General features: G+C 40.3%; 1 protein-coding gene across 1 annotated transcript in view; it reads right to left on the bottom strand.

The window, feature by feature from the left end:
• The window catches only part of LOC101484945 (metabotropic glutamate receptor 7), a 75,530-nt gene that overhangs the window by 12,326 nt on the left and 44,160 nt on the right, over nucleotides 1–19,044 (bottom strand). Inside the window, exons 8-9 of the mRNA XM_004546029.3 lie at nucleotides 13,180–13,319; nucleotides 7,522–8,457 (exon numbers count right to left, since the gene is read on the bottom strand). Coding sequence (XP_004546086.1) covers nucleotides 7,522–8,457; nucleotides 13,180–13,319 — 1,076 coding nt within the window. The remainder of the gene's footprint in view (nucleotides 1–7,521; nucleotides 8,458–13,179; nucleotides 13,320–19,044) is intronic.

Below are 19,044 nucleotides of genomic sequence, written 5' to 3'. Positions count from 1 at the left end.
ATGGATATTAAGAAGGTACTTGCTGCAATTAGCTGACTACTCTTCATATGAATGGAGGAGGAAAATGGTGGGACGGTCTATAACGTTTTATTGCATGAAAGGACAAAAATATGATAAAGCTACAACTGTGTCCAGGACAGTAGGAATAATCAGCTTCTGCTCACATAGCACTTGATCTTTGCAAGCATCTGCATAGACATCACGCTAACACAAAGCCTGTATTGAAGAACTGAAAGTGATGCTAAAGCTGAGTGAATGCCTACCCCAGCCCAGCAGCAAGAGACGATCTTCAGCATGGAACCAAAAAGTGATGAGCTGACAGGCTTGAAGGACTGTAGCCTCCATTTCTACCTGTAGTTATTTACATTTGGACTGCTCTTGTGTGTTGTGATTAGGACAGGGATTTGTGTCAGTGTATGAACCTGTAGCCTAAAGTTTATATTGTTACTATTTATTATGTGACAATTCACGTCAGGCCATGTTACAAAGTAACGACAAATTAATCTAACAAGTAATGTAGTGCCTTACTTTCTCCAGGTAGTAATTAAGTAATTAATGTAATGCAGTACCCAAAATTTAAGTCTCTCTAGGTGTTTGTTAGTTTGCAAACTCCTCCTACATGATCAGGAGTTTGAGTGACCAAACTTGCCACGCAGGTAGGTTTTGAAGGTTCTTATCCATGTCAGAGATTAAAGATCATCACGTTTCCTAGCAAACACCACACAATAGGCTAACATCACCAGTTTATAGCATTTATGCACCCATAAAACCTTATGAAAACATCGCATCATTTTTCTTTCATGACAGTGATATCGAATTTATACCCCTAAAAGCTGAAATATGTACAATATATTAAAATGCCATCATGTTGCCTGGCAACCGTCTAGCAATAAAGTTAAAGTCTTTGTACACCTACAAAACCTTATGAAAGCATCCTATCATTTTAATTTTGTGACAATAACATCTTATTTATATCCACAAATGATGAATTATACATGTGTAGCAACCACAGAGCAACTGGCTAAAGTGACCCACTTTATTTCCCTCAATTTTCTCCATGCGGGTAAGTAAGTATAAGTAAGTCTATTTCTTTGCAAGCAAAGGCATAGCAATATTTTAGCATAGGTATGTACTAGTAATGTGTAATAATTTACTTTTTTTTGAGTAGCGGCAGCTATCCTTAATATGGTCACCTCAGCCACAGCTATTCCACCCAACCTTCTGTTTGTCTGGGGCAGCCAATTGGAATAAAGATGGCTTAAGGCAGGGGTCCCTAATCTCAGTCCACGAGGACCGGTGTCCCTGCAGGTTTTAGATCTCACCCTGGGTCAACACACCTGAATCACATGATTAGCTCATTACCAGGCCACTGGAGAACTACAAGACATGTTGAGAAGGTAATTTATCCATTTAAATCAGCTGTGATGGATCAAGGACACATCTAAAACCTGCAGGGACACCAGCCCTCGTGGACTGAGATTGGGGACCCCTGGTTTAAGGGGAGGGTGGCCCTGAATGGAGGACAGCTAAAATGCCTTGTTTCAAAAAGAGGCTTTAATAAGAGGCTGCACAATGGCACGGGATAAAACCAATAAGAAACTTTTTAGTGTGAATTATGCAAAGCTACCTTAGTGCAGTCTAAGAATAAAAAACATGGTGCTGGAAATGAGAGTATTAGGTCTCTTTTAAACTTTTGAATTTGGGAAATCATTTCAACCTTGGCCAACATTTAGAGGAGTTCCAAAGAAAGAGATAATCTGTGAGAGAGACAGGTTTTGGTAAAGTTTGATGATCACAAGCCTATTAAAAGATACTAGAGGAGAACACACACTGCCTGCGGAGAAGCTGAGGATCCTCCACAGCTCCTCGCGGCCTGATGCTCCCTCACAATGAAGAAAATTCGACATTGAGAGCGATGATTCTGTCAGCAACAACAGTTTTGACAACATTCAATCAAACTTTAATCACATACTCTGAGATAATGCGCATTACACAGTTCCTCAGTGACAATGCAATGCAGTCAAGTGCCTCTGGCTGGATGGCATCTGTCATGAACAGTATCTCAACTGAATTACAACAGGTAAAATCTAATATAGCGTTTTATATATTTATTCCAAATGATAGCGGAACTACAAATAATGAACGATGTGTTCATATTGTTTGGATACTTCTCTGAGACTGGTTGACATTACCAAAATAAATTATTCCCCACCTACAATATAGATGATGTCAAGGCAGTAGTGGCAGACTGTTCTTCTAGATAATATTCAATTGGAATTTGCATGCATGTTTTTTCAAGCAAAGTCTTGCAAAGATTTCAATCAATCAGTAGCCCAGCCTTAAAAGTGTAAAAGGTAATATACATAAAACCTACATTATTTTCTCCATTTGTGATTTTTTCTTTGTATCACAACAGTCAGGAAAACTACGAGCAGCTTCTGCTTTGCAGCTCCCGGTGTTGCATGAATGAATAAATATATGAATTTTTAATTTCTGTGTTTGGACATTTATATGACCCATCTTTCATGGGATTATCAGACACAATAAGCCAAATGTCACCTAACATCCGGATCAACCAGACTTAGACGTAAGTGCTCAAACAAACATACGCATAAGGCTCCTCGAATATAACGCCCAAGGAGATATTTCACTATGGAAACATAAAAACACATGAGCACAGCCCATTAAAACCCAAGTCATAAATAAATCCAGACAAATCAAACACTACTTCTGCATCCATTAGTGCCAAATGTTTTAAATGTGACCAAGTTCATATCTAGCAGTCTGTAACCCATATAACGCACTCTCTGATATAGCCATATGCCACTTTTGCCCTGCGTTCTCATGCTTTAGAAATGCATTAAGAAAATGCAAAAACATTATGAAGAAAGCGTTTAATTAAAGCTCCATTCTCATTCCGCCTCACATCTAAAACTGAAAGATTAACATTTTTTATACAACGGTTGTCATAAATCATGATATGAAGGACAAGATAAAATGAAGTGAATTCCGCTCTCCGTCTCATTTAGCTCGTAATGTTCGCAGATTCTTTCATCTTCGGTCACACCTCTGTGTCTTCCCATTTCAATATGTAATGGCAATACTCCACATCTTAACTGCGCACAGAGTGTGAAACTGATGTCACACTCCCTTCTCCCTGATAAAAAATAATGGACTAAAGTTAAAATCACAACTACAACCTTTCTTTCTTTCCATTATACTTGACCACATTTAGCTTTTCGCCTGCAGTCCGCCTCTGGTGCAATCTACTCAAGGTTTCATGCATAAAACAAGTGATAGGCAGGGGAATTTCACATATTATTTTCAAAAGACTCCACATCTCCGCACTAAGTGTCACATCCAACTCCTGTCAAACGCTGCTGTTTGCAGAGAGACAGGAGTTTTAGAAGATGCAATTTTACCTGCTGAAAGCTGAAGTGAAAAAGTTTTCCGCAGCATAGTTAGTCATTGTTAATGATGCTTGTCAGGACGAACCGTCCCCATGAAGTTTATGTATTACAGGGGACATCTTACAAGAGCCTAAGAGGTTTCCACACATGTACTGAGGCATATAAGCTTCCAGTACATGGAGTTCACTTTTAAGCGTGACTGAGTCTTGTAGGTGTTTTATTAGAGTGTTTCAGTGCCTCGGGATAAATGTTTCATTATATCATCGTCCTACTCTTCTGAACTGCAAGAAATGTTCTATGTTTAAACACCAGCCCTCGTGTTTATTGGCAGAATACATTAAATCTATTTATCAGTCCTTTGCTCAGAGCAAACATTTATGGTGAGGCACTTCAGGCAAAAAGTGTTTTTTTTTCTTTTTTTGGTGTCTGTAGCTCAGGAAGTAAAGCAGGTCATCTACTTATTTGAAGGTTTGTGGTTCGATCCTTGGCTCCTCCAGTCTGCATGCCAAATATCCTTGGGCAAGATCATAACCCCAAGATCATAAGTTGCTCTCCGATGCATTCACTGGAGTATGAATGCGTTTGAATGGTAGATAGAGGCACTTAAGCATATAAAATAGAGCTTGTGTGAATGGGTGAATGAGGCATATTGTATAAAGTGCTTTGGGCGCTGCGGCAGAGTAGAAAAGCGCCATTTAAGAATCAGTCCGATCATATCTATTACCTGAACTGTTTATACCTGTATAACAGTTTCAAATAAAAATGTATAGCTTTTCACAACATATAAAATCACCAGCCACTATATTAGTTAGACGTGTTCAACAGCTTGATGATGCAAACATCTAATTAGTGAACCCAACAACAACAACCAAATGCATTTAGACATTTAGACACGGTAAAGACAACCTGCTGAAGAACACCAGAATGGGGGAAGAAATCGATTTAAGTGACTTTGAATGTGGGAAGGTTGTTGTTCCCAGGGAGGCTGGTCTGAGTATTTCAGAAACTGCTGATTTACTGTGATTTTCCCACACAACCATCTCTAGGGTGTACAGGGAATGGTCTGAAAAAGAGAAAATATCCAGTGAGCGTTAGTTCTCAGGGAGAAAATGCTTTGTTGGTGCCAGAGCTCAGAGGAGACCAGTCGGACTGCTTTAAATGGATAGGAAGAGAACTATAACTCAAATAACCATTCATTGCAACCAGAGTATGCAGAAGGGCATCTCTGAATGCTCAACATATCAAACCTTGAAGCAGATGGGCTACAGCAGCAGACGACCACATGAGTGCTGCTCCTGTCAGTTAAATACAGGTAAAGGGAGGCTACAATTTTCACAAGCTCACCAAAACTGGACAAGAGAAGATTGGAAAAATGTTGCTTTAACATGAAAGCATGGATGCTTCCTGCCTTCCATCAACAGTTCAGGTTGCTAGTTGTGTTTGGATAGGTTTTCTTGGCACACTTTGGGGTTCTTAGTCCCGACTGGGCATTGTTTAAACACCACAGCCTACCTGAGTATTGTTGCTGACCCCGTCCAAGTTTTTATGACCACAGTGTGCCCATCTGACCCATGTCCCAAAGCTCAAATAACCTCAAACAAGTTTACTGAACATGACAATGAGTTAACTGTGCTCAAATAACCTCCAGTGTTACCAGATCTCAATCCAATAGAGCACCTTGGAAGAGGAAACACATCATAGATGTGCAGCTGACACTATCATGTCAATATGGACCAAATTCTCTGGGGAATGATTCCAGCACCTTATTGAATTTATGTCACAAAGAATTATGGCAGTTCTTAAGGCAAAAGGAAGTCCAACCCAATACGATCTGCGTGTAGATAAAAAAAAATCAGTCTGGCTGTGAAAGTATTTTCTAATTTATGCCGTGATAAAAAGTGAACTTAATTTTCCCTCAGTAAAAACCTTTGACTCTAATATGTCAACAAAATGTCACAAGAATAAGTGGGATTTATCCAATATTCATGTAGCTGTAATGGTAATATCCGCAGATTAACAGATATGTAAATAGATAATGCATCGTTTACATATTTAAAACCTTATTTGCAATACACTTTTTTTGAAATAATAAACTGGAGAGGTTTCATGCTGATTTGATCTGGATGCAGGTGACTTTCATAGTAATTAACTTGAGAGTGGTGAGTATCCGTCTGAGCACATGCAGGTGCACAGTAGATGCTCAGTGATCTTTAGTGTTTTTGCGTGGTTTTTCTCTACGATGCCTGAATGGGCAAACACGGGGAGGGGGTGTCACAGGTGTGGGAAATGAGGGTATCTAAATGGTGTGGGCTTTAAGAAATTCCACTCCTGCTGCAAAACAACATTAGGTCAAAGAGTCAAAGGCACTATCAGCTGGTGTCATGTCAGCCTGGTATTATTAGAAAGCATTTGATATTTGAAAGAGAGATTAGTCATATATGACTGGTTGCGTGGCCACATCTGCACATGAAAAGACAACAGGGCAAGGTATTAGAAAGTGAGGATGCGCTCAAATGCGTCACGCTGAGACTCATTTAGCCGCCAATTGTATATTTCCACGCATATCTAAACACAAGCAATTACACACATGGCACCAATCTAATCCAATCCCCTAATTACACTATTTCTGTATTTTGACATTACTTACAGGGAGGTAATCATATAGGCATCCTTTGAGCCAGTAAGTACAGTTTAAGCAGTAACAGATGTGAGGAAAGCGGGCTGAAAACTTAAGCATAAGTCGGCTGAAAAGACAGAAAAGTTAGCATCCCTTCAACTTGACTTCACTGCAGCTTTTGCAAGGGATTTTATCAAGACATGCTCGGGCACTTCTCACTAGCAGTGGCTGGGGAGTAAGCAGAAATGCACCCTCAAAGGCCATTACGCCAAGCTGCTGCAGTGTGAACCGGAGGTGTGTGTGAGGCAATGATCCAGTGCGAGGAAAGAGTTAACTGCATAAGGGGGAAAGATAAACACATTACTGCTTCGCTAGTCGCCGCAAGTAACATAATGAACTCCTAATCGCTGCTGAGGGTGTAATTCATCTATGAAATCAGCAGCAAATTGAGATGAGGAAAATCAGCTTCTGATCCATCTCATGTGGTAGCTTAGCAGGAAGGATATTGAACGGCGTGCCTCTCAAAAGGTTAGGAGCAACACTTTCCTGTCAGCATCGATATTCTGTCAGTGGAAAACTTCTCCTTGGCTTCGTCTCGTACTCACGGGCCTGCTGAGAAGCACGCGCGTCCAGCGGATGAACGTATTTGTATTCTGCGCAGCGCTGGCCAGATAAGCAATGACTAGCAGAGAAGGTCGGAGTGTCATATTCTCAATCAACTCCAGTAGCACACAATGTCAACTGCTTTGTTGAGTAGAGTGCAGCTGTCAAGAGATGGAATGTGTTGAATCAAATTTCTATTTACCCCCTCATTTCTCTCTGCATTCCTTCTCCTCTTGGTCCTCATCGTTCTCGTCTTCCACCTTTCCACCTGCCCAAACTGCTTGTCTCCCTCTCCAGAATAAAGCGTAATAGTATATGTTGGGCCCCAGGCATGAGAGCCAAAATAGCATCTGGAGCTGCCAGCATCCCCTTGTGTATCCCTCTCAGGCATTCAAGGATTCTGGTGCTTACCATCAGCCCTTCCTTTGTCTTTACATGTCTATTCCCTGAATGTCTGAGCTATGTAAATATGAACTCAAAAAGAAAAGAAATCCATAAATCACGTAGTCACTAAATGTATGTGTGTGTTTGCACGAATATGCACATACATGAATATGTTTGAACAAGATAAAAACGGGGCCAAAGAAATCCAACCACCCATCCATCCTCTTCTGCTTATCATTATCAGGGACGCAGGGGGCTGGAGCCTATCCCAGCTATCATACGGCGACAGGCAAGGTACATCCTGGACAGGTCGCCAGGGCTAACACAGAGAGACAGATAACCATTTTCACTCGCATTCACATCTATGGGCAATTCAGATTCACCAATTAACCTAACTCCACTACTGGGGATAGCGGGGCCAAAGAAATGAAAGTGAAATGTGTGAGGAGGGAGAAAGAGACAGACAAAAGAGAAGTCTGGTGACAAAGAGAGAGAGAAATGACTCACCTTCTCCGCTGACTGTGCTGTGCCAAAGAAAATCGGGATGAAGGCCAGCCAGACGATGCAAGTTGTGTACATAGTAAAACCAATGGGTTTGGCTTCATTGAAGTCTTCTGGTACATCCCTCGTCTTGATAGCGTAGATAGTGCAGGTCACCATCAGCAGGATGCTGTAACCCAGGGAGCAGATTATCTGTAGGTCTGTGATGTCACACTTGAGCACTCCGCGGGCCAGCCTGGGGTTTATGGTTTTCTGTTCATCGTAGTCGATGATAGTGTTTGGAGGGTCAACAGCAAACCACACCAGCACCCCCAGCAGCTGCACGCAGATTAGACTGGAAGTGATAGCAATCTGGGAGGTGGGGCTGATGAAGCGAGGAGCTGTCACTGTCTGCTTCCCCTGCTCGAAGATCCGATAAATACGGTTAGTCTTAGTAAGCAGTGCGGCGTAGCTGATGCACATGCCCAGGCCCAGAAAGATCCTCCTGAAGGCACACACGGCTACGTCAGGCTTGGCGATCATGAGGAACGTGATGATGTAACACAGGAAGATGCCAGTTAGCAAGACGTAGCTCAGTTCTCTGCCCGATGCCCGCACGATAGGCGTGTCATTGTAGCGGATGAAAGTTGCCATGACAAAGATGGTGGCGATGATGCCAAGCATGGCCAGGAAGACGGGGATAATAGCCCAAGGGGAATGCCACTCCAGCTTGACAATGGGGATAGGTTGGCAGCTTGTTCTGTTGGAGTCCGGCCTCATGTCATAGGCACACAGTCTGCAGGAAGTTTCATCGTACTGGTACTGGTAGCCATCGCAGAGCTCACAGTGCCAACAGCACGGCATCCCCTTTACTTTCTTCTTCCTCTCTCCAGTTTTGCAGGGCAGACTGCACACAGAGATAGGCACCTCCTGCTCCCCATCTGGCCACTGAAGCTCCTCCAGCTGGGAAAAATGTGAGACACCACAGGATAAGGGGTTAGCAACAGTGAGATAAGCAAGTGATACCATGTGGGTATTGGTAAGCAGCTGTATTTTGAGGCAACATAACATTAAATTATGATTTTCCTTATTTTCTGCCATACATATACACTGCTACAAGGGTGGATACTCATAATAAACACGGCCAAAGTGTTTGAAAGCTTTTGTTCAAGTAATCCCCTGAACTAAAAGCCCCCTTGATGTATTGAAACAGTTAATAAGGTGTCTTATCGCATCATATTAACTTCTCACTTGTTGCTATATTCTCAAGCTTATGAAGTTGCATTGCAAAAACAAAGTTCAATGCAGTCTAAACGGTAGGGAGGGAAAAATGTGTAGAAAAAAAAATGATGAACCTAATACAGCACAACATCTTTCCTGCCAATTTCTTGGAGGGATTGCCTTTTCTAATACTTGAAAGTAATTGAAATCACCATGGCAACAGAGCCTACCTTTGTTCAGTGAAATAAAAATAAAGTGATGTGAAATGCAAAAGACATTATGTTTTAATACAGGAGCCAGTGAGGTATGAAATACGTGATGAGAAGGAAGGAGAATGGGATTTGGGATTGCAAAATGCTTCGGTTAGACTTTGCACAGCCATTTCTAGTTATGATTGAAAAGTGCAGTATACAGACACACTATCTGAAGGTCTAAACCAAAGAGGCCCAAAGGTGTTTCATGATTTAAGCTCAAACTATAGCTTCGATGTACAAGCCAGCCCTTTAAAAAAAAAAATCCAAGAAGAAATAGAATTTTAAGACTCTTACATATTTTGCTAGGGAGTTAAAAAAAGAAAAACTTTCAAAGTACTCTGAGCTGATCTTTTTATTTATTATGAAAGTATACTGATCCGTGACTTTAAAAGAAGCAGAAGATAAAAGATACACCAACACGCTTTCGCGGCAATATCAGTCATCAGCAGTATCACAGAACTAAACCGAGTCCAACAAAAACAAAAGGCATTCGTATTCTGGGGCGCAAGTTTTAAGCCTGAAATACATCAATGTGTCGAGGTGTATAGAGCAACATAACAATCACATGAAAATGAAGAGGGATTGAATTTAGTGATTATTTTTTGTAGCGTGCTTTGATGTTAAGTGTATTCATGACTTAAAGACTCCCTGTCGAGTTTCTGACTTCCTTGTTGTTGCGTGTCCTCATTTTGTTTGTCTCAAGTGTACTCATAAAGACGCACACCAATATGCATGTGTAGTTTAGCCGACGTGTTCCCACTGTTTCGCTTATCCGGTGCAGATGATGGCAAAGAAGACAATTGGTTGTTTAAGGGAGATGCACATACATTACAGACTTTTTTCTCCTGGCCCATTACGGGGCTTCAGGGTTGGCCATAACTGTGCCAGAAATCATGCGATTACTTCCAGAGTCACAATTTTGACTGCTTAAGTGCTTTCGCACTGAGAAGTAAGGCTAAATGCAGTGCATCACATTTTCCTGGCTCGTGCAATCATAACTGTCAAAATTTGAGTGTGTAGAACTGCACACATCTCACACTCAATGGCTGTCAGCTTGGCCATCCAACAGCTTTTACCGAGAAAGCTCGTGAGTACTGATGCCAGTGCAGCGCGAGCTAACAATGAAAGATTTACTAGCTTTACTTTTTTTTAGGCATTGACTTTGCTGGTGTTGTGGTATTGATGGTGTTAAAATGGTTTTCTTCACTGTAGAAGAAGTTAGTACTATGTTTGGTTAAATGTTCAACTTGTGAGCGCTATCGAGACAGTCATAGTTAAATGCTGCCGTTGTCATTTCCCATAATTTCGCGACACTTTGCTGTCAAATTAAATCTCTCAACGTATTTTCCTTTTTTTGTGGTTTGTTTTTTTAAACCATTTGATCAACAAGAATGTGTTTCATGCTTGACTTAATAAGATAATAATATCTGCATTACAATGAGGGTGATTATCACTGACGTGCCATTTATTAGACTTCAGTGATACGCACAGTGCGTTTTAGTCCGTCGGACTGAATGTTTGTTTTTACAGAAAATCTCTACAAGGCAGCATCAAAGACCAGCAACATTTAGGAAAAGATTATCTGTTTTTTTCTTATTTACTTATTTATTTTTGGCTCACCTGCTCAATAAATATGAAGATCTTAACTAACAGCCTGTTATCTTAACTTAAACCAGAGACATCACATCTAATACTTATGTGACTGCCAGACTTAAGGAAAACACAAGAAATCCTTCATCATCCGCAAACATCAATTTATCAAATGTACCATTACTTTTCTTTTTTTGTAAGGTTTAGAGAAACAAGATATAATGAGACAGTTAGTGAAATCTTTTTTTTTTGTCCTTGCTTCCTGCAGCTCAAACATTTCTAAGGAAATATTTTGACATTTTTGAAAATACACTATTTGTTGCAGTCTTTCTGTAGACTCAAATGGGCTTTAACATATCAACAAAACAAAAAACACTTGTTACAAACTTCAAACACTTATGGCTTTACAGTCAGACTCTTTAAGATTAACATGGATTGGTTTTAAAAAATTGCACCAGGTGCAAATACCATCACATATGACATGAGTCTGGCATCACCTCAGGTGATAGCATCACCTCCTCCACATGTGGCAACTGCCATTAATTGCACATGCAGATATGCACCCCACTCGCACACAAACGCGCACTCTCACACAGCTGCAGTGTGTTTGCGATGTGTGCACCTGTATGACGAATGTGTTGTTTCTGTGCTGTCTGGGTAGATTATCATCTGCCATTTATCTGAGGGCATGAAGGTGCCACTTGTTATTTGGACAATGAATGGTGCTCTCTGGAAAACCTCCCGATTACACACAGTGTGGAAACAGTAATGAGACCAACAGCTCTGTTGCCATGGAGACCAGAAACAAGATTTTTGACACCTTGGACTTGCTATGGAGGCTGCTATTTGGGTTTTGTTTTATTTGTTAATTTTACAGTTAATTTGAGTTTCTGCGAGCTGGAACAGCATCGCATTGAATTTCTTTATTGATCATCGCAGAGTGTATCAGGGTGCTCATTCCAACGAAACCTTTAAATTAGACGGCGCTTACAGAACGCAGTAACACCTTCTTTTCTTTTTTTTTCTGCATTAGGATATAATTGTGTTGTAACAGCATTTGGTTTGTAATCACACTAAAACAGAACGAAGAAGAAATCTCCAGCAGCAGACGTTGTTCCACCTGTTCTATCAAATGCATTTGGTTTAGTTTAATTCTTGTCATCCCCGAGAACCATTATGCAAATGTTGACTCATCGGTATGTAAATGTCATGCTTTTTTTTTCTTTTCTTTTTTTTCCTAATCTGAGTTACAAAGAAATTTCAGCTCAGGTTTCATCCTATCATATGGTAAATGTCGAGCCATGTTTGCCTTGAAAAAATAAGAACTCATCAGTTTCTTTATTGCCCACATGAATCACCTGAGCCCATTTCTCGTGTTGTGACAGTGAGATCTATTACAGTGGCATGAAACCAACTCCCTGCACTTAAAAAAGCAGCTGCAGCCTCCAGCTTTGCACCTAAACCCTATATTAGACAGTAGGTGAATTTAAGTTCCAAATGCAAAATCCATGTTGCTATTCCATGGGTTCAGCTTTCATTTGGATGTGCCAAAAATGTCAAACAACTCACACATCCACATATTTTTAGATTAATATCCTTCCCTTTCCCTGTAACGCACCCAGAGCCGTCATACGGTTTAACTTGTACTTTCATTTCATCTGATAAAATGTGATCATAGACTTTCATCGTGTAGTGCAGGAAAGCTAGCGAGCTGCAGTGGGAACACGGAAGGTGTGTATTTCAGGTGTCACCTTCCAGCGACATCTTTGGTAGCTCTCTGCTGCCACAACACAGAGTATACGGACTGACATAAGTTAGCTTCCACTGTACACCCTCAGTCCTCCAGAAGATGCAGTGAAAGAATAATGATATGCAACATCAGTGAGAGCTCAGCTAGCTGGTTTTCTTTTTATTTCCTTCTTTCTTTTTTAATATTGAACTCCCAAATCGTGTTGCTTCTGATGTATTAGTCTTGCCCAAACATTCTTTCACTGGTGGAAACATATCAGATCTTTTTAATAACATACTAAATGTGACCAACTAAAATCCTTTTATCCCTTTTCATGCACTAGATTTAAAATAGTCTGGTTTCCCTGCATATTTTTTCTTTCCTATTAAAAAAGCAGCTTTCAGGATATTTGATAACTTTTAACAGAACCAAGTTTCAATTATGGTTATAAACATTTTTTTATTAAGTCTAAAGTAACTTTGTGTAGGACTTTGGAATATGTTTAACATTTGGCTTACACTGGAGAGCAACACATCAGTTGAAATGTGTGTGCGTTTCTCTATTTGTTGCTGGAGGAAAATATAAGACCTGAAAATTATGAAATATTGTCTGCTGGGTAAAGCAAACACTTTATTTTGCATGTTAAATTGCAAACGCTCATTTTCTCCACCTGAAATACATCAATCAGAGTGGAAGTAAAAATGTCTGCACCTGATTTGTTTCCATAGTTGAGATGCAAAAAAATGCACACCTTGAGAGATTTCAATTTTGGAAAACACAAAGTCCTCGTGCTGTAGAATCGGCACACACATATCCCTTATCATCACGCATGCCAACATTTGCAAACGCATGCCTCTTGTCTGTTTCATCAGCGGCTGTAAATCATCATACCCTGAGCTGGAGGTTCTCCACCCACTGCCCTACCACTTTATACTCTGGGGTAGAGGAGTTGGTCATCTGGAACTGGAACAGGTCATAGCGTCCTGGAGCATCGCCATTCTTGTTAAACACAACAGAGGTGCCGGCACTGCCTGTGCAGAGCAGAGCAAGAGAGAAGATGCAAAAAAAAAAAAAGAAAAAGTGTTAGACGTTGGTGTGGAAAAACAAAAAACAAAAAACCCTTTACCTCGTTTCTCCCGACTCCTTGGTGGCCTACAAGGACAAAGCAAAGGAGTCTGTGTGCCTTTCTCCAAATATAAACCTCCAAAAACAAAGACGCATATCTTGAACCTTTGTGATAATAACAGACAAAAAAAGTCTAGAAAGCTACTAAGCTCCCTACTGACCACTATAACACTTTCTTACCTGCTTCCTATTCATCATCACGCCTGCACAATGCCCACTGGCAGAATATATTCTCACATTTAAAACATGGTTAGTCATGTGGACTCTCAACTCTAATATCAAGAACTGGCTGCTGCTCCTTAAAAACAGCGCACACCTCCGCAGATTAAAAGTAGTGCTGCATTTCAGTCACACTCTGGTCAACAACTGGGGACGTAAGGAGGACAAACAGGTCAGCCAAAGCATCTTCCAGTCCCCATCCGCTCTCAGTGTGCAGCATCCAGGCTTAAGCGGTGCCCTGAAGATTTCACTAATTAGCTTCCAGATGACTGTGGACATCTGAAACATTTAAATATCTAAGGTTTTCCTTATTTGAACTTCTGCAGGCTCTCGAGCCTGTCAGTTATTTTAACACTGGTGCACGTGTTAATGTGTGCACATTTTAATGCAAATGCCAGTCAACGTGAGTTCTCCTTTACAGCAGGGAGCGCTGAATGACATTAGCAGAATAAAGGTTGTACTTTATTTCATACATGAGGTCTGCATTGTTGATGAGGTCATTTCTACCACCTCACAATGCAGGAGGGAATGAAAAAAAACTGCTGTATTTCACAAGTCTGTTCACCTTGGCAAAGCATACAGTGGTTCACATGCACGGATGGCGATACCATTTTTGAAATGGGACAGGGGGAGCCTGATGACACTTGGCATGGGAATTAAGTACTTTAATAGCTCTGGCTATAATAAGTGAAGAGAATGGACCACGAGCATATGTCCACAACACTTTGGGAACATGTTGTTTTTTGTAACTAGAACAGAGCTTGTGGCTTTTAGATGGAAGGCCACCGCACCTTCTCCTTAGTTTTCAGCCAGAAGGGAATTTCATCTCCCTCCAGTTTATTTTTTTTTTTCAAGGACATTTGTCATTGAACACTCTACAAAAGTTTCAGGCTAAAAGTCTCTTGTTAAACAAGAAAGGCAGACGAGGCGAGAGAAAATCCAATTTCAGAGAACAAAATAACCAGCTTTTTAAATAAAATACTGTGAACAAGCACCCAAATTTTCTTTTTGACTTTGTGACACGATTGTGTATTACAAATGAAAGTTTGTGGCCCTTACAGTGTCGATGCAGAGACACGAATCTCTCCCATTTTGCAGTTATGCAAAGTGACAGCACCATATTCCACATTACCACTACAGAAATAGCAGCAGTGGAGCCATTTGACCCACTGATGTTTCAATTTAAAAGTAGAACACTAATTCATAGGCATCTGTGTGTCAGCACAGAAAATGAAGTGGGACGGGTGTTCAGAATTAATTCAAGTGCATTGTCAAAGGCGTACTGAAAACTCTGTCGATATGAAAACCAAACCCAAACCGGGTGGGCGGCAGTCACCGTCCTGTCACTTCGGCTTCCACCAAACAGAGAGTAGACTTGTTGACACAGTGTATAAAGATGTTGACAAGGTATTGACACCAGTGAGCAAAAGCTGTCACAGGGTTAACATTCTTATTGCACGCCCCAGCAAAAATATATAGCGTGCGCAAACACACAGTCATTCAGTAAAGTCACACGCATGATTGGGCACTTGGCGCTCAGTTTCGGCTTCAGAGCAAATAATTAAGTGGCGTTTCTGTGTGCGCAGATAAAAGGACATTAGAAATTCATTTTTATATTCTATTGCCTGATATTTTCAAGGGAACAAAATGCTTTGTGTAGAATCCTAAGCGAGAATGCTGTCTATGATGAAAGATTTATGCATTTGCATGTGGCTCTGAACTAAGACATGACAAAAGTGTACTGCTGCTGTGCGGTGCAGAGCAGTGTGGGTGGACTAGGGATCCACTGCTGTGTTTCTCTCGCATCATTATTCTCTCCTCTTTTTTTTTTCCTTCTGCCTCTCATTCTTCAGCTCTGTGACTCCAGCACGGTGGGGAGATCAACAAAGGAGGTTTACACTCCTTGGCTCTCAAACACGCGTTAGCAGCGGCACACACACACAGGATAATGTGCATGGTTCCAGTCTAAATGCAATAAGGGGCAGCGAGATACGCCTGACAGAGCACCAACAGAACAACCAGTTATAAAAAGGTGTGAGATACAACAAGGCAGGAAGAGGCTGTGGAGACTGAAAATGGAAAATCTTATTTTTGGTTCACATGAACTTCTTTATTTGTCATTACCAAAATGAAATGTTTTCTAAGGCCAAATGACAGAAAAGTCAGCAGCATGAATCCAGATGGTTATCGAGGTTGGGCAACAGCTTGTCAATCCAGTGCATGAATCTGCACTTGGTTAAGGCCTTCTTGAAATATTTATATTGCTCTGTCGTTTGCATATAGTCTGCTGCTTTAGTTCCACCTTAAACTCAGAGGGCTTCCTGCCTGCTGGAACTCTGCACTGCTGCCATAGCGACAGTGTTAAAGAAAGGCAGGCGGCTCTTTAGCCTTTAGCTCAATAACACAAGTTTGCTTTCACACTTTTTTAGTATAGAAGTATTTATATGGTGTAATTAACCTTGTTAAATTTCATCACTGCAATGCTTAGTGTCAACCAAGTTTCACATATACATACTTTTAATGCATCGGGATAATTTTAGTGCATAATATCACATATTACCCTTAATATTTCTACTGATATAATTTAATTTTCAATGTCAAGAAATATGAAGAAAATAAAGCACTGATTTAATAAAAAGTATTATCTGAAATCACAGCTTTCATACTGAAATCAACTTCTGCAGCCAGAGCCTTGCATTTTTTTCAGTTCCTCAGTGTTTACCAAAGTCTATTTTTAATGCACTGAATATGTTGCTTCATTATGATGAGCCTTGATCTTATATACACCAGCCTGCTGCTGTAAATACTCACTATAGCACCAAACATCCATCCATCTGCAATTAATACTAGTCCTTTAGTACCTGAAATATATGTAATAGATAGATATTTTCTTAGAAACATTAAAAGTTTGTAAAAATCGCATGTTTTCAGTGACAACAGTGAGCTTGGTGATATCCTACGAGTTGAATTTTTGCATTTCATCATTTTGCAAAAAAATATTTACAGAAAAGATTCTTTACGTGACGCCTACAGGTCAAAGTTGGTCCTTTTGGTGACCATACTACTTTATTCACCCACTGTTTATGTCATACATTTATACAGCAATGCAGGACAGGACTAATTTCTTCTGATACAGCAGCTATAGCACACTCAATCGTCCTAACACTGTCAAATACAACCGGTATTGAAAACTGCAACAGCCATTTCACTGATGGTTAAAAAACTATAAAGAAGCAGAAAATAAAAACCCATCCTCTGAATAGACGCATTTCAAATGCTAACAAAAACTGTTTGACGATTCCCTTTTTCCTGTGCAGCCCTCAGTCAAATGCTGCCTCCCAAAATTGGCACTCATTCATTAAACCTGGTTCTCAAAGTTTTGATGAATGCGTATTTGCAATAACAAATTTTTAAAGCAATTTAGTTTGGTCTGTTGTTGCCTGGATGATTGCAGTGTGTCATTAAATGTTTGTCTTCGCTCTACCTTAGTTAGTGTTTTGTCCTCTCTCTCTATGCTCTCTTTTTCTTTCCTCTTGTCTTTCCCTCCCCCCTCAACTGGCCACAGCAGATGGCTGCCCCTCCCTGACCCTGGTTCTGCCAGAGGCTTCTTCCTGTTAAAAGGTAGTTTTTCCTTCCCAATATCCCCAATATACCTATAAGTGCTTTCTTATATTTCTTAATTGATATGGTTTTCTACAAGATAGAGTCTTTAACTCACACCCTGACGTGACAGCTGATGTGATTTGGGGCTACATAAATAAACCTGAATTGAACTGAAATGCACTGGATAAAAAAGCAAAGAAAATCAGAGCTCTGTGGGAAAGAAAAAAAAGAAAGAACTGTGTTGCTCGGTGTATTACTACTTAAATAACAAAACACTGCATAATTATGGGATTGTTGTGAAAACTGTTAACTCTTCCCTAACACACGCCTTCTGTTTTGACTGAAAATGACATTGGGGGGATGGGATGTGACTGAACAACCTTATTTGAATAGATAGAACTAACACGAACAACAGGATCTCTGAGCGAATAATGAAATGAAATGGAAATTTAGTCTGATTACCACGCTAGAAATTTAATTGTTCAAATTCCTGGAGCTGCACGTGAATTAATAACAGCAGTAAATATGCGCTGCAGGTTCAAGGAAAATCAGAGGGTTGATCTCTGTTTTAGAGTAATGAATGCATTCATCTGAAAGAAAAAAGACTTGTGAAACTTTCATCTACTTTAATGTTGCAGTAAAATAATATGCGCATATTACTGTTTGAGTCATGCTTTTAAATAAATGAATCGAATGTTCCTGTTAATTTTCAGTTATAAGATACATGTTTAAAAGACTGGGTCTCCATCCATCCATACATCTCTCTATCCATTTTCGTATGCTTATCGGTTTAGGGTCGTTGGGGTGCTGGGGCCTGTCGTGAGGTGAAGGGTGGGGTACACCCTAAACAGGTTACCAGCTCATATTAACACCCGGCCAATTTTGATTCACTAAATAAGCTACCATGCCTCTGGGCTGTGGGAGGAAGTCTGAGTACCCTGAGAGAACCCCCTCACAAGCTAGATGGCCTGTGGAATTGAACCTACAATCCACAGGAGAGGATATGCCCTTCCAAAAGGAAAGGAAATACTGCAATCTCAGGTAAATCCTTAGTACAATGTGCCTTCTGAGTAACGTAGCCAGAGGTACACTATTCCTACATATACTACACTGCAGGATTTTGTCATACTACTTAAGGAAAGTGTCATTTTTATCTGGGTCCACTTCTAAAGTTTTGAGAGAAGATTATAGCCGTGCTTGAATCACTAGGATCTAAAAGCTAGCCGAATCTTATCTAGAACATTTTGTGAAGACACCGTGTACTTCAAAAGAGCCTTTAATGATCACAGGCTGACATGCATGCCAGCAGATTTGTAATGACAAAGGTTTCTATGTTTTAAATTCGTCTCCCAGTCTCTCTTCTTCCTTTGCTCTCTGCATTTTAGAACAGCTGTCATTAAAAGCCGTTCGGCATTAATTGTTAAGGATCCTCTGATTTCTGCACAGGGATGAATAATGTAGTTATTCAAGCACAGGTAGGCCCATCAAGTATCATATCAATGCAAAATGTTACATATCTGACACATAAAAACAGAGGAGGTAGCCTGAAATGGCTTTTATTGCCATTAAGTTGGTTTTTTTCTTTCTAACTCACATGATGTGCACACAAAGCAACTAAAATACTCAGGAATTAAGTGTTAATTAAAGGAACAGTCTGACACTCATATTTTAAATATGATTAGTCTTCTTATTGCTACAAGTTCTAATAAAATACCGACATTATTTTTTGTCTTTATAACCACTTTAACACATGCACTGCTTTCTCAATACTGGCTGTATGCTGGAAATGCAAATGTCCAACTGAGTCAG

This window comes from Maylandia zebra, linkage group LG20 (genome assembly GCF_041146795.1).
Source record: "Maylandia zebra isolate NMK-2024a linkage group LG20, Mzebra_GT3a, whole genome shotgun sequence".
In the NCBI taxonomy this organism is placed as follows: Eukaryota; Metazoa; Chordata; class Actinopteri; order Cichliformes; family Cichlidae; genus Maylandia; species Maylandia zebra.
The sequence above is the reverse complement of the archived record's forward strand: the minus strand, read 5'-3'. Positions and strand labels throughout refer to the sequence as shown.